Source organism: Plectropomus leopardus, chromosome 15, assembly GCF_008729295.1.
Source record: "Plectropomus leopardus isolate mb chromosome 15, YSFRI_Pleo_2.0, whole genome shotgun sequence".
Classification (NCBI taxonomy): domain Eukaryota; kingdom Metazoa; phylum Chordata; class Actinopteri; order Perciformes; family Serranidae; genus Plectropomus; species Plectropomus leopardus.
Genome location: NC_056477.1, coordinates 18,690,804 through 18,704,115, shown reverse-complemented (window position 1 = coordinate 18,704,115; position 13,312 = coordinate 18,690,804). Strand labels below are relative to the sequence as shown.

The window sequence follows — 13,312 nt, the reverse complement described above, 5'->3', positions numbered from 1 at the left end:
TGTCTATTTTGCTTGGACGCAGACAATTCTCTTTAAGTGTACTTATTGTAGGTTTACAGAAAGTCTGTTTGGCTGTTACAGAAGCTGCTGAGAACCTCCTCATTATCTGTAAGTGTAGAGGATGGAAAAGATTCCTTGCTTTGCATTGTGGGAGTTTCTGATTTGGCTTTGGATGGATTACTGAACTGGCCTACGGACCACAGGCCCAGGGGCCCAAAGTGCCAGCCCCCCGTCCTCCATTTGCAAAATGTCACTGAAATTATCATGTGCTGACCAGGAGAGACTCAAGATGACCACAAAAAGATGCAAATGAACTGCAAAGAGACACAAAATAATGGCAAAAAGAGGCAAAACGACCACAAAGAGACAAAAAACCCCCACAAAAAAACCCGCAAAATGATGACAAAAAAGACACAAAAATATCCCAAAGATATAACGACTACAAAGAGACACAAAAAGACAAAAAACTACCACAAACTCTCTGTGTCTTGTCTTTGTAGGCGACATGGTTGGGCCTTTGCTTCTCTGCACAGGGGCCCATTGCCTCATAATTCACCCATGGACGTGGCATTCATGATTAAGTTTCCTTCATTTTTCATTTACGTTGACTGGTTCTTCAAATAAGCAGCAGTAGCAGTAAGAACTCAACATATTTAGATGGATAAATTGATTATCTCAGTGTGTTGTCGGGTTGCTTTTTGCAGTAGTGGACTGCTAGGTAAAGTAAGCCTTTTTGTGGTTCTTTGGTGTATCATTAAGATCTGGCAACTTGAAACTATTCTGCTGCAGACCTACAGTACAGTATACTGTGGTTTCCATGTTGCTCTCACAGAGAGCTACTGCTGAGAAAGCCAGTATTAGCCGGGCTCCCCGCAGCTGGAGTGAAGGGAGCTGAGTGCCAGACCATGTAGGGGGTCTTCAGGGGAGTTCAGAGGTGCTGCGTGACTGCAGCGTCAGACCGAAAACCACAGACATTTACGGACCAGTGCAACCCACCATGCTGCCGCCGTGCATCTCTATATTCTTAAGGATATTTGCACAATTCTGTACAAATTACACCATAAACCTCTGTGATTCTTGGAAAGGAAAATATTCTTCCATTGTATGTCTGGCACAAGTATGACAGAGCTTTTTTTTTAAGCACAGATTAGATATCTGTTGTCACGTGACGCTGCCACGATACATAATCATGAAGGAAATCTGGACTCTTGGCTTCTTGATAGGATGATAATCAGCTGCCATTACATTGTGCATGATGTCAGTTGTCTCAAATGCTGTTGCCCAGATTGGGTTGTTTTATAGTTTGATATCAGGGGACTACTAAAGCAGCAATTGGCAATGAATGGCCTTGATTGCATGTGCAGAACTTACTTTAAATGTATCTCACTTTTCCATAGAAAGCGATCGAATCAAGACAGTTTTAGTTACTCAAAATAAATCAGTAATAACAGTATCCAGGAAAAATACAGATGAATTTGACACGAACATTTCATTTTTTTCTGAAACTTGAGATGTTACCAAGGTCAAAAATTTTAAAAGGGGGAAAAGGGGAGACACTTTGAAGAGAGAGATGGGCAAAGCAATCTGTGATACATGGGGGAACTGTGAGGCCTTGACTAATCCAATATCAATGATAATAATAATAATAGTAATCATAATGCATTTGTATAGAACTTCTTAAAACTGCAATTAGAAGGCACCTTACATTTATTTGATTAGGAGAGACAGGTGAATTAAGTAAAGACAACTGTTTAATACAGATTACAGGTGTACAGATTAACAGATGATATGCAATGATTAAGATTTGACAGAAAGACCTTGGTACTTAGACTCTACAGGAAGACTTTGTCATTTCACTGCAGCAATTTAAATGCTCCCATGTAGTTTAGATGCTGGTGGTGGCGGCTGGTGACTCTGCTAAGACTTGGAGGCTGATGAATCTGCAAAGGCTAGGTGGTGATGGGAAGATGGAGGGTGTGCATAACTGCAGTATGAATGTACTAAATGCAAAAAGATAATTTTCAAAGAACAGTAAGATAATTGGCTAACAAAAAGTTGTGTGGCTTTGCAATTGAATAAATGTAATCAGTTCAATTACCAGCCACAGACAATGATGGCAAGAAATTGAGAGTTAGTGTGCATTTAAAGACTGAATGGCAGATGGAAGAGAAATAAATTAGCAGTCTAAGAATGCAAAAGTAAAACGGTCGCTAAATTGAATTTAGTTCACATCTAGCTCTCTATTAAATATTGTGGTTAGTATTTTATTCACATTGCTACATGTAATAGTTCATACTTCGACCTCTCTGTACATTTCCACCCTGTATGCTTCACACATGTTCCACATGGCCAGCATATTCTTCAGGTGCTACATGATTTCTATTGCTGTCAGACCCTTAGTTTGGCTCCATATCCCTAAATTCTCTCGGTCTTCAGTTACCATGCCTCTGATACCTTTTTACAGTACATCTACTATGGCTCCTTTCTCCTACTGTGTGACCCACTTTTCACAGGTCAGTAAGGCAATAACTCATACCAGAGACTCTGGTTACAGTCAAAACAATATCTTATAGACGTATATACCTACCTGCTATGGTTTTTACATTTTTAGAAGCTTAGATTATTTCTTTTTCTTGGGCCACATTCAACAGTGAATTTAGAGGGAGGTCTGAGTTTTCCTATCCCCTGTTCTCTGACTAAGAACAAGAGGTAGTGGTTTATTTTAGAATAAACTCCAGACCTGGCCTGAGCTTTGTCCCTTTTAATGCAGACAACCCAAACAATAAAACTTATCGCTGTCACTTCTTAAAGTCATAGAAACCAAAAAGGTGATGTGTATTTTAAGCCTTGTTAATCCTAACATCCTCACAAACACTTATTTTTTTAAGTCCAACAGGTACAGATCTGAATGGAGCAAATAAAACTTAACTGTAACATTAATAATTTATGGCTGCTTTGGTCATTACATCAGAAGCTAAACATCCTAATGTTTTGAGCTAGACTGTTGAATATCAATATTATGAAACTATTGTGCTGTAATGGCTGAGACAGTTAAGGCTGAAGTCTTACATAATGAGAGCTGTAAAAGGAACCGCTGTGATTTTATGCAGAAATGATTTGACTTGGAAATTTGTCTAAATCTCACTTTGCTTCAATAGTGTTGAGTGTAAAGTCAGCGTAAATTATGAGATTTTTACTGCCCCATTAAATGAAATGACCATTACATATCAGCAGGAGGTTAATAGGGCTTTTGCGCAATGCCAAGTAATTGTGTTGCCAGGTAATTAGATTTCTGGCCCTAAAAGCCTGAGTTTCCTGCATGTAATCTGTTCTGGATCAAAAAATACTTGCAGTACGCCACCTCACACACAACACAGTGGAGGCATGGTGCTACACGTGAGTGACCATTGTCACAAGACCTTTGATTCTCAAGCTAAAAAAGCAACTGCTCATTTGTTACTTTTTTATACTGTCTTTGCTTATTGATAGCAGAAGCATGTCCATACTCCTTCAGCCCTATGTTTCCTCACCCTAAGTTTCCTCAACCCTATGTTCCCTCCGTCCCGGTGTTCCCTTAGCCCTATGTTCCCTCAGATCAGTACCTCCACTTAAACAGTGGTTTCGCCCCTGTCTTTGTTTATTAAAATTCCACGCATATTTGCCAAAAGGAGAGTGGCAATGGGCATGGCATGTCACATATTTCATAAATTTATGGACAGATTTACTAAAAACTTTGTGTAAAAGTTTGTCACGTGCTAAATTGACCAAAGGGGAGGGGGATTAACTTTCCACTCTGACTGACAAAAAGGGGGCATCGCAGTGGGTGAGGTCTATCACAAAAAGGTGCATAACTTCTGATCAGTTTCATGCTATGCCACAAAACTTTGACAAAAAGTTTTTTATGGGAAAAGGAACAACTGATTAACTTTCCACTCTGACTGACAAAAAGGGGGCATCGCAGTGGGTGAGGTCTATCACAAAAAGGTGCATAACTTCTGATCAGTTTCATGCTATGCCACAAAACTTTGACAAAAAGTTTTTTATGGGAAAAGGAACAACTGATTAACTTTCCACTCTGACTGACAAAAAGGGGGCATCGCAGTGGGTGAGGTCTATCACAAAAAGGTGCATAACTTCTCATCGGTTTCACACAACTTTGACATTAGGTTTGTCATGGGGCCAAGGAACAACTGACTCATTTCCACCCTAATTAAACGTAGGAAAAAATTTTGAAATATGCAACCAATAAAATCCCCTCCCCTCCTTTCAGGCCTCCATCCAAAGCACTCCTCCAAACTGAGGACAAACAAATAACCATCAGAAAGAGAAGATTTCTCTAATCTATAATACGCTGAGCCAGGACAGGCTAATTCATAGTCCAGAAGTAGGCCTAGGGCGCCCATAGTCAGCAGTTGCTTGCCTTTCCGTAGTCCAGTTATACCCACCCAAAGCCTACATTTCCCACTTTGCGCATCATTTTTCTTTTCTGCCAGAAGTTACAGATCAAAAAGGACATATGTCCATCAGAGCAACAAACAATATATTCCTATCTCTGGCTCATCCGTCTTTTCACATTTATGAGGAAGAACAAAGTCTGAGGGAACAAAGGGCCTATTTGGATGGATTTTTCTTTCCTAAGAATGAGGGAACATAGGGCTGAGGGAACATGGGCATGACCCCTTGATGGCATACAATACCAATTAAACCTAAGTCAAATACCAAGTTCACCGAAAACTCTTGCATTTAAATTTAATAAACACATGCTGCAATAATACATTTAATAATGATGTGTTTTATTCAAAAGTGCCTTTAAAGTTACCCAAGGACACTTTACAAAAACCAGATGAGACAGTCAATACATAAAGATAGCAAAAACAATAATAATGAACAAAGAACAGCAGCAACAGATGCATCAGGAAAGGCTAATCTAACAATGAAAGCAGCTTCATGGAAAAAATCTTAAACTGAGCTAAGTAAAGACATGAGATTATTGCCTTCACAAAAGCAACACTGCATGACAAAAACAGAATTATCCTTCGGGGCTGAATAGATAAAGAAACAACATGTACCTAAACAAACTCACATTTCACTTCAAACTCCAAGGAGAAGGGAACAGATTAATTGTTCAGAGGTTGTCGAGTGTACCTAAGAGGAAAATACCCTTAAAGCCAAAACTGGAGTGAACATTGGCACTGCTGATCAAAGATGAAACACACTAAGATAAGAGATGATTTAAAAGAAATCCAGATGTGCTTCTTCTTATTTTTACTGGTTGGTTTCTCTTGTATTAAATTCATCATTGTGTTGGGAAACATGCTGACTCTGAAGTGAGCCTGTTTAGCTGTGATGTATTAGCAAATTAAAACTACTGTCTATTTCTAACTTGATATGAAGGTATTAACTGTAGGTTTGCTTGTGGTTATTGACTGTCATCAGGGATTCACCCATCAGGAGTTTCCTTTTCAAAAAGCTATGCAGATTAGTTTAAATGTCATATAACATAAACTACTGCTGTAAACAAAGATCTGCAGGACGGGATCGCACTACAGTACCAATAAATCTGCGCTTTTCAACTTCATCTTCAAAATCAATGGAGAGAAATTAAAGAGCTTTATCTTAACAGCTCAGTGACACAGTTAACCTGTCCATGTTTACTTGTGGTTTGTAGTTTTGGTGGTCAGCTACATCCATTGATGAATAGGTCTTGGGGAAATTTCTGCATAGATGATTAACTAGTGTTGAGTCAGAGTCAACACTGTAAACCAAATCAGTATATTTTTTTCTGATGCAACTTAAGTCCTAAATTGCCACTCAGAGATTATGTGACTTTTTTTTGCTTTGCCTGTATTTGACAGGAGAACAGCTTTTGGAAAGCCTCACACATTTTAATGGTTGTGGAAAAAGTGAGCTCATTGTAATATAGTAAAGGCACTGACAGCGAACAGGGAGCAGAATGAACCATCCCACAGTTTGTGGCTTATGCACTTAATGCTCACAGCACAAAGTGGTCACCCAAAAATATTGTATCTTCCTTTCCTAGAATAATCCACGAAAAGCAACCGCAGTATAATAAGTAGCTGTATCCTAAATATGGAAAATAATGAACAAGAGTCTTTTCATCTTTCAACCTTTGACTCATATTGTAGCATCTCATTTGTAAATAGGACTCTGTCTTAATAATATCTTTTTTCTTTCTTTCAGACATACATACTGTTTATTTATGCTTGTTCATATTGCAAGTAGTGTTTGTCAGTCTGTGTCTAATGGACCTTATCTTTTTACAAAGGAGGAATAAAGGAGCAGCCTCTGGTCTTCCACTCGAAAGTGAAGTCATCTGGATATAACACTGCCCCAAGGTAAGTTCACAGAGTAAGTTTTTGCCGAATAAAAAAATCAAATTACAATGTATTGCCATGTCCAAAAATTGGATGAGGGAAAATAGCAACATTAATGTGAAAGTGAGTGGAATGTTTATTTTTCCTTTTTCTGTTATTAAGAAAAATGAAGTTCAATGAACCAAATCCAAAATCAGTATCAGTATGAAATGAGGACTGATGTTTTGTTTTTGCTTTTCAGAAGGATTATGTTTTCTCCTAAAACAAATACCCAGAAGAATCCTTCTTCTAAAAAGGCCAACAAAAATAGGTAAGCTGTGCCATCATTTATTATAAAATGCTGAGAAAGTTTTAAAATGTAATTGTTGATATTAAAAACTTTTTTGCCATTTAGAGGTTTACTCCTCAAAGATTATCCAGCAGACAGTGCAGCGCCTACTGTTGCACACATTCATCTGAGCATTGCTAACAAACCAGTCCACTGCCTTCAGTATTCAGGTGAGACAATCTGGCTGCTGCAATACTGTCCATAAAACACTATATAATAATATATTTAAATAAGTCCTAGAACCTGATAAGGTCTGTGTAAACTTGAAATTCATGTGAGCCCTCAGTTGTACACTCAGCTCCGTCCCGTGATAATGTGTTAGGACTGTAGGCGGGTCCTCCATGATACTACAACATGAGGACATTGAATGAAGGCCTTTTACATTTATCTGGATTGCAAAGACCTGTTGGAGCCTCACTTTGAATATTTTATGAGCAGTAACAGAGTTTGAAGCACTGCAAAGCTAACAGAAAAAGAGTTATACACTGCATCTAGTTTTGTCGACCCCCTACTAGAAAGAAGACAATCATTTATGAAGTATGATTGGCAATAACTTAAGATCAGTTCATTGTTTTTGTAAGAGAATTATATTGTATTTAGGATACATGTTCCTGTTTTAGACTAACCCCACCCCCCTCTGTTACCCCCTATTTTTGTTAATAATAAATTGACTGTCGACTGAAAAATCCTAATAAAATTATTGTGTGTCCTTGTCTCTCCCAGGTGACGGAAAACAAATCCTGTGTGGTCTTGGCGACAGCTCAGTGCTATTGTACAAGTCCTCCCTTACTGGCAGTCCCTCTGTCTATACAGGTGCGTGAAGTAGTATCCATGTCTTAAAAACCTCTGGGTCATACATTATTTGCCTCAGTGTTTTTGTCAGCAGTGCATATAAATGTTGGCGTTCTTTCAGGAAAAGAATGATTCATTTTCTGCACTATTCTTGGTGGGTTTTTTTTGTATTATACAGCTTTATTAATTGACTCCTCACAAGTTCTGCTCACATTTTAGAGCCATCCAAGGTTAAGATCTTACCCCTGATGTTTTATAGAAACAAGGACGATGTCAATACTAAGAACTTCACCTTTAGCTCAGATTAAGGTAATCTTTTTTGGATTTATTATCTTATTAACATACTTTGAAATGGATCCATGGCTTGAGATGAAAGACTCCATGAAAATCCAAATATTCACTTACTCAGCCATCACTGTCAAAATTGTTGATTTTGAGTTGTCTTTTACCCGAAAAAGCATAGTTTGGTTATATTCCAACAGAGGAGTTTGGTACATGCTGTCTCTGTTTTTGTCAGACAGTTAAAACCGAGGTGATGACAGGAAAAGAAAGATGAAAAGGACACATTGTCTTTTGAGACCAACTAGGTTTGAACTAATGTAATTCCTCACTGTTTTACACAGTATTGAAAACTTAAGTATTACTCAGAGCTGGCGATTCTGTCTGCCACCCAGGCAAAGAAAGGATATCCATTCACGTCAAGCCTCTGTTTCAGCGGGAACACAGCCTCCACATGGGGGCAGCAGAGATAAGAGGACAGAAGTTGAGGTGACCAGTAGGTCACCAAGTGTCTCTTCTCTTCCCTCTGCATGTCTCTCTGAACAGTACCATAAAAGTAAATGTTGCAGCCACACGCTGTTTCCAGGTTAATTTCAAACCTCTCTTTTTATAAGCAGGGCATGACAAGCCAGTGAGCAGTTTGAGCTGGAGCCTAAACAGACAGTGGTGGTTGAGTGCGTCAGAGGACCAGTCGCTACGAATCTGGACCCATGGCAGCCCAGAGCCTGCCATTATCATGGTAAATGTCCCATGCATTCACCAACACACACTTGTACCATGTTTTTATTTATTTATTTATTGTTTTGCTTTTTTATGGATTTCATTCAGTCCAACCAAACCTTTAGTCACTCATTATTCTTAATCCTAACCATGAAAAACAGTGAAATGAGGACCAGCCAGAGTGACCTCATATTGCAAAAATGTCCTCACTTTGAAGGTCTGAAACTCAAATTGGTTTAGAATTATAACACAATAACAGCTGACACATGCTGTACACACTTTACTCTCTCACTCCTGTCTTCAAAGACGGCTGTGATTGCTGAAAGGATTTTGCACCTACAGTAATTGCAGGGTTGGAAATGAGGCAACAATGCCACACTTGAATGACAGTGAAACAGTAGCTACTGTGTCCATATTATGTTGTTCTCAAGAGCATGTTTTCAGGGTATAATGTCTCAGATTTAGATTCTGGGATTAAGTTATATAGGGTATTAATTGATGCATAGTGTATTAAGGGTGATGGAAAGAGTGCACTGTATTACATAGAGGCCTAATGCAGGTACGAGATACTAGGATGAATTTCTCAAATTTGTTTTGTCTCTTACGCATCAGAGGCAGGCGCACCTTTGTAACAGAGCTTCTGTATGGGGATTTCTGTGTAATGTTGAAAGTGTGCATTTGACATAGTGATATTAAACTTGCTTAATTCACTTTTTCCTTTTCTATTAGAAATATCCTCATGGAATTAAAAAAGAGAGAGTGAAATTAATTGGGATGATGAAACTGTGTGTCTCTTGGCTCAAACACGGGGACTTTGTCATTCAAAGCATCTGCTGGACTCAGAGCATCCAAAAGTCTGATCATATGCAGACCCTTACTTACTTCATCGGGTATCACATGTAATGGGACAGTCAGAAGTGTGTCCGCTCTCTGATGCCAAGTGCAAACAAAATCTGGGGTCTCCCCGTAGTTGATGCTAACCATCCCTGCTTTGCTCCACTCAGTGAGATTGTTTTGAGCTTGGCCGGGTCTGCAGCCTTTGACTGCTTGGTGTTCTTGTGAAACAACTTGGCAACCAATGGAAGTCTTTTCAGGGACAAGAGTTCTGTTGGGGTGAGCCAGAATTACAAGTAGCTTTGAACAGTTATAATTTAAAACTCTAGAAAGAAACAGCCTCAAATAACCGTGTAGTATTCTTAAAGTTTACTATCAATGTAAGTCTTAAGAGGTCAGACAGTTGGTTGATTAGTTCATCTACAAACCGTGACAGAGAAGAAAATACGGTCTGCCCATTTGTTGTCTTTTACCTTGATAGATTCTCATTATGCTGTTTGGGAGTGAAGGACAGAAATGCAAATGCCCTATAGATGCTTTTGTTGTCAGCTCTCTCCTTCCTCCTTCTCTTAGACCTCTTTTCCATGTGATGTAAAAACTTTTTATGAAAGTGACACAAATGAAGAGATGTTGGTTGTTGTGAGAGAAAACATTCAATACTTATATGGTCTACCATTGATGGGTTTCTGGGTGTAATGGAATAACACGGACGGTATGTTCAGATTATCTCTCCATAATTGAGGGTGTTGCATGTATCATTGCTAGTGAATTAAAAAGTTATAGAGGTGCACAGCATATGCTACCACAGCACAGCTTTTTATTGCTTTAAGAATTCAGCCGTGACTTTGCTTTAAATCACTTTTACGCAATATGGAGTACAATAATATTCCCAATAATTAAAAAAAATACATAAGAAAAGACATTGATAACATTTATCATTTTTAGTTATTCTTCTTATTGCGTAAAATTCAGCATTATTTTTATTTCTTTCCTCCCTCAGGGTGACAGTATGTTCTCCAAACCCTTAAGAAGTGCTCAGTTTTACTACCTCGACAAATTTCTTCTTCTGGCATCTGGACCGTCTCTATACTTGTACCTTTATCATGTAGACACCACACGTGATGACATCAGAAGGTAATTACAAGGCATTATTCTAAACCAGTTTAGCATGCACACTCATTAATGAGGCATATATGGGTTTTGAATTGGTTTTACTTATGCATGTCATTTATTGTTCCATTACAAAAATGTATTACACTATTTAAAGAAAAGTAAGACAAAGGTTCATTTTTCTCTTTTGTGTCAAAGCTGAATCTGAACTGAACTAACACTCCTGACAGCAGAAATTAAGTTTATTTTCCTAGTGTTTTTTGACAATGTAGAAACTGGGAATCAGTAATCTTAATTGGCAAAGCCTCAAGTCAGTCATTGACCCACAGTATTAACACTTTAGTTCATGAATTTCAAAATTTACTCTTAGACTATAGAAACACAAGGGATAAGGAATACAATTGTGTAATATCAATTTGCTATATTGACTGCTGGGCATGATACTGGCCTCGCAGATTGTTACCAGACAACTACAGTTTCTCTATTTAGTTTTTTTGTTAGAGAAGAACCATAACATGCAAAAATATCAAATTGTCTTATACAATCACAAATGCATAAAGTCAAATCTAAAAACTGCACAGAAACACACTCTTGTTGGCCTTCAGTTAGTTACACTGACACATGCAGGGTTAAGTGCCTTTCTGAGGAAAACATTACCAACACTTGCAGGACATTTTTAAGAAATTTAAACCAATCGTCTCCCACTTTTCACCTCCAGTCACCCAGCTCCTGTAATAATACTACTACTGATGCAAATAAATCCGTTGTATCAACATTGCACTTCAGATGAAAATGGGAATTTAGACCAAATCATTAATCTTATTTAACACACGTCAGGAAGCAGGCTTTGTTGCTAAGCTTTGTTACTGATTTTTTTGAGGGTCTGGCTTTATTTAGCTGCTACCACACACTTTTGACAATTACCACTCAAATTGCCTGACTGTGTACTGTGAGCTGTCAGGGCTTATTCTGAAGGCCAGGGAAATCACAATAAAGGCTCTCCATATCCTATTTTAACTGTGCATGCTGCTTATTCATCTTTCATAGTTTCATCTTTTTCCTCCGAAAATCATAATCCAAAATCAGTCGCAAAGGGTAGTGAATTCTCACCTACAGCTGTTTAGCTTATAGAGAGATGAAGGTGTGCAACTTGATTATGTTAAATTTTTACTTTAATTTGTTTTGAACATGATGCAGCTTCTTGTTTTCTTTTTAGATATCAGCAACGGAGTGTCGTCAAATTGGCAAGATGCTTTACGACAACATCAGCAACAGACATCACTGCCCTGTCTGCAGTCAATGATTTCTTCTCTTGTATCCTTTTTCTTCTTGTTATTGCTCTTGCAGCAGAAGTGTTATAGTTTGTGCTCTGACTGCACTGATGCTGTGGAGGGGAAAGTGAACACGTGTTGCTCCAGGGCTTCCACTGTAGACTTTACCTGTAAATCATTTAGGTGTCTTTAATTTTTCAGGCATGTCTGCATTCCAGCCCCTTTTTAGGGTTTACAATGCATTTACTGTCCCATAAATCCACCAAGTGAGCTGCGTCGAGATGAGTGAGATCCTGTCAGGAGACACTTTGCTCCACAGAGCTTGAAAGTGGAAAATAGATAGATAGTAATTACAGCAGAAAAAAGTTTTGAAATTTCAAGTCTGGATTTTCTATTGAAATTAAGGGTGTATCATGAAAGACAACACTAAGATTTTTTTAAGAAGTAAACATTCTAAAGGAGACTCTCTCTCAGTGGTATTGATATACTAGAATCTACAACATTAACATAAAATTAATAGGAATTACTTTATGAAAATGTATTTTGTTATGAAATACAGTAAATATATATTTTATATTACTCATTTCTTTCAAAAAATCTTTTCTCCGAGTGGAGTCAGATATCGTTTGAACCTGAGACTAAAAGGCTAAATACAACCTTTGGCAAACTTGCCAGACAACCTCTGACATTTAAAAGCATCATACTTTTGCATCACGGCATGGATTGATAAAAGCTGTTTGCAAGAAAGCAAACTGATGTATTTAGCCACATACTCAGCTCAGCAGTAGCTTTTAGTGCTGCTGGTCCATGAAGATTGACGGACAGTTGACATTCTTTGCATTAGTATATACTGTTTTTTTTTTTTTATACCTTGGAATGCTTGCCCCATAGAAAAATGTCCTAGAATAATGATTTTGAACACTTGACATTATAATACTTAGATAGCTCACAGTTCGTGTACAGGAGGTACATAATAAATGTCATAACTTTTCTTAAAAGCTGTCTCAGACATCGTTTTGGTGTGTGGTTCGGATCGGTCCATTCAAGTATTTGACATGAACAAGGGCACAATTGCCTCAGCACTGCCGGACGCCCACAGCAGAGCTGTTCACTGCATTACACAGAACAAGGTGAGGCCATTTACATGTTCTGACTGCCCAAATGAGTATTTAAATTTCCATTGTGTATATATTACAGTATGTTATCTTTATTTGCAATATAATGTTATAGTCAATAATTAATTCAGTCGTTATTTAAATCATGGGGAATCATTGAGAGCATGCCCTTATTAAAATTATGTTAGGAACACAGCTAAAACCAAATAAAACTGAAATTATTTAACAAAAAAAGAAACAAACAACTACAGGTGCATTCTAAAGTGGAGTCATTTTCATGGTTTTAAATGACTTATAGGTTAAATTATTAAGTTTTATGTTTTGCTCCAAGTGTGTGCAGCACAAAAGCTAAAGGCAGTTTTACTCAAATTCAGTACTTACATTCATCACTTCAAGCATTAGCCAATAGCTTGAACAAGTTGAATAATGACTATGGGACCATTTTAATAAAGAAGTGATATATGAAGGCAGCACATGGGAATTACATGAATACAGCATATCTGAAATTTATTCAATATGTGATCTCTA

At 37.9% G+C, this 13,312-nt stretch overlaps 1 protein-coding gene across 1 annotated transcript in view; it reads left to right on the top strand.

The window, feature by feature from the left end:
* The window catches only part of wdr27 (WD repeat domain 27), a 46,880-nt gene that overhangs the window by 7,591 nt on the left and 25,977 nt on the right, over positions 1 to 13,312 (top strand). Inside the window, exons 13-20 of the mRNA XM_042502783.1 lie at positions 6,287 to 6,356; positions 6,577 to 6,645; positions 6,730 to 6,833; positions 7,387 to 7,476; positions 8,352 to 8,473; positions 10,289 to 10,422; positions 11,615 to 11,712; positions 12,678 to 12,799. Coding sequence (XP_042358717.1) covers positions 6,287 to 6,356; positions 6,577 to 6,645; positions 6,730 to 6,833; positions 7,387 to 7,476; positions 8,352 to 8,473; positions 10,289 to 10,422; positions 11,615 to 11,712; positions 12,678 to 12,799 — 809 coding nt within the window. The remainder of the gene's footprint in view (positions 1 to 6,286; positions 6,357 to 6,576; positions 6,646 to 6,729; positions 6,834 to 7,386; positions 7,477 to 8,351; positions 8,474 to 10,288; positions 10,423 to 11,614; positions 11,713 to 12,677; positions 12,800 to 13,312) is intronic.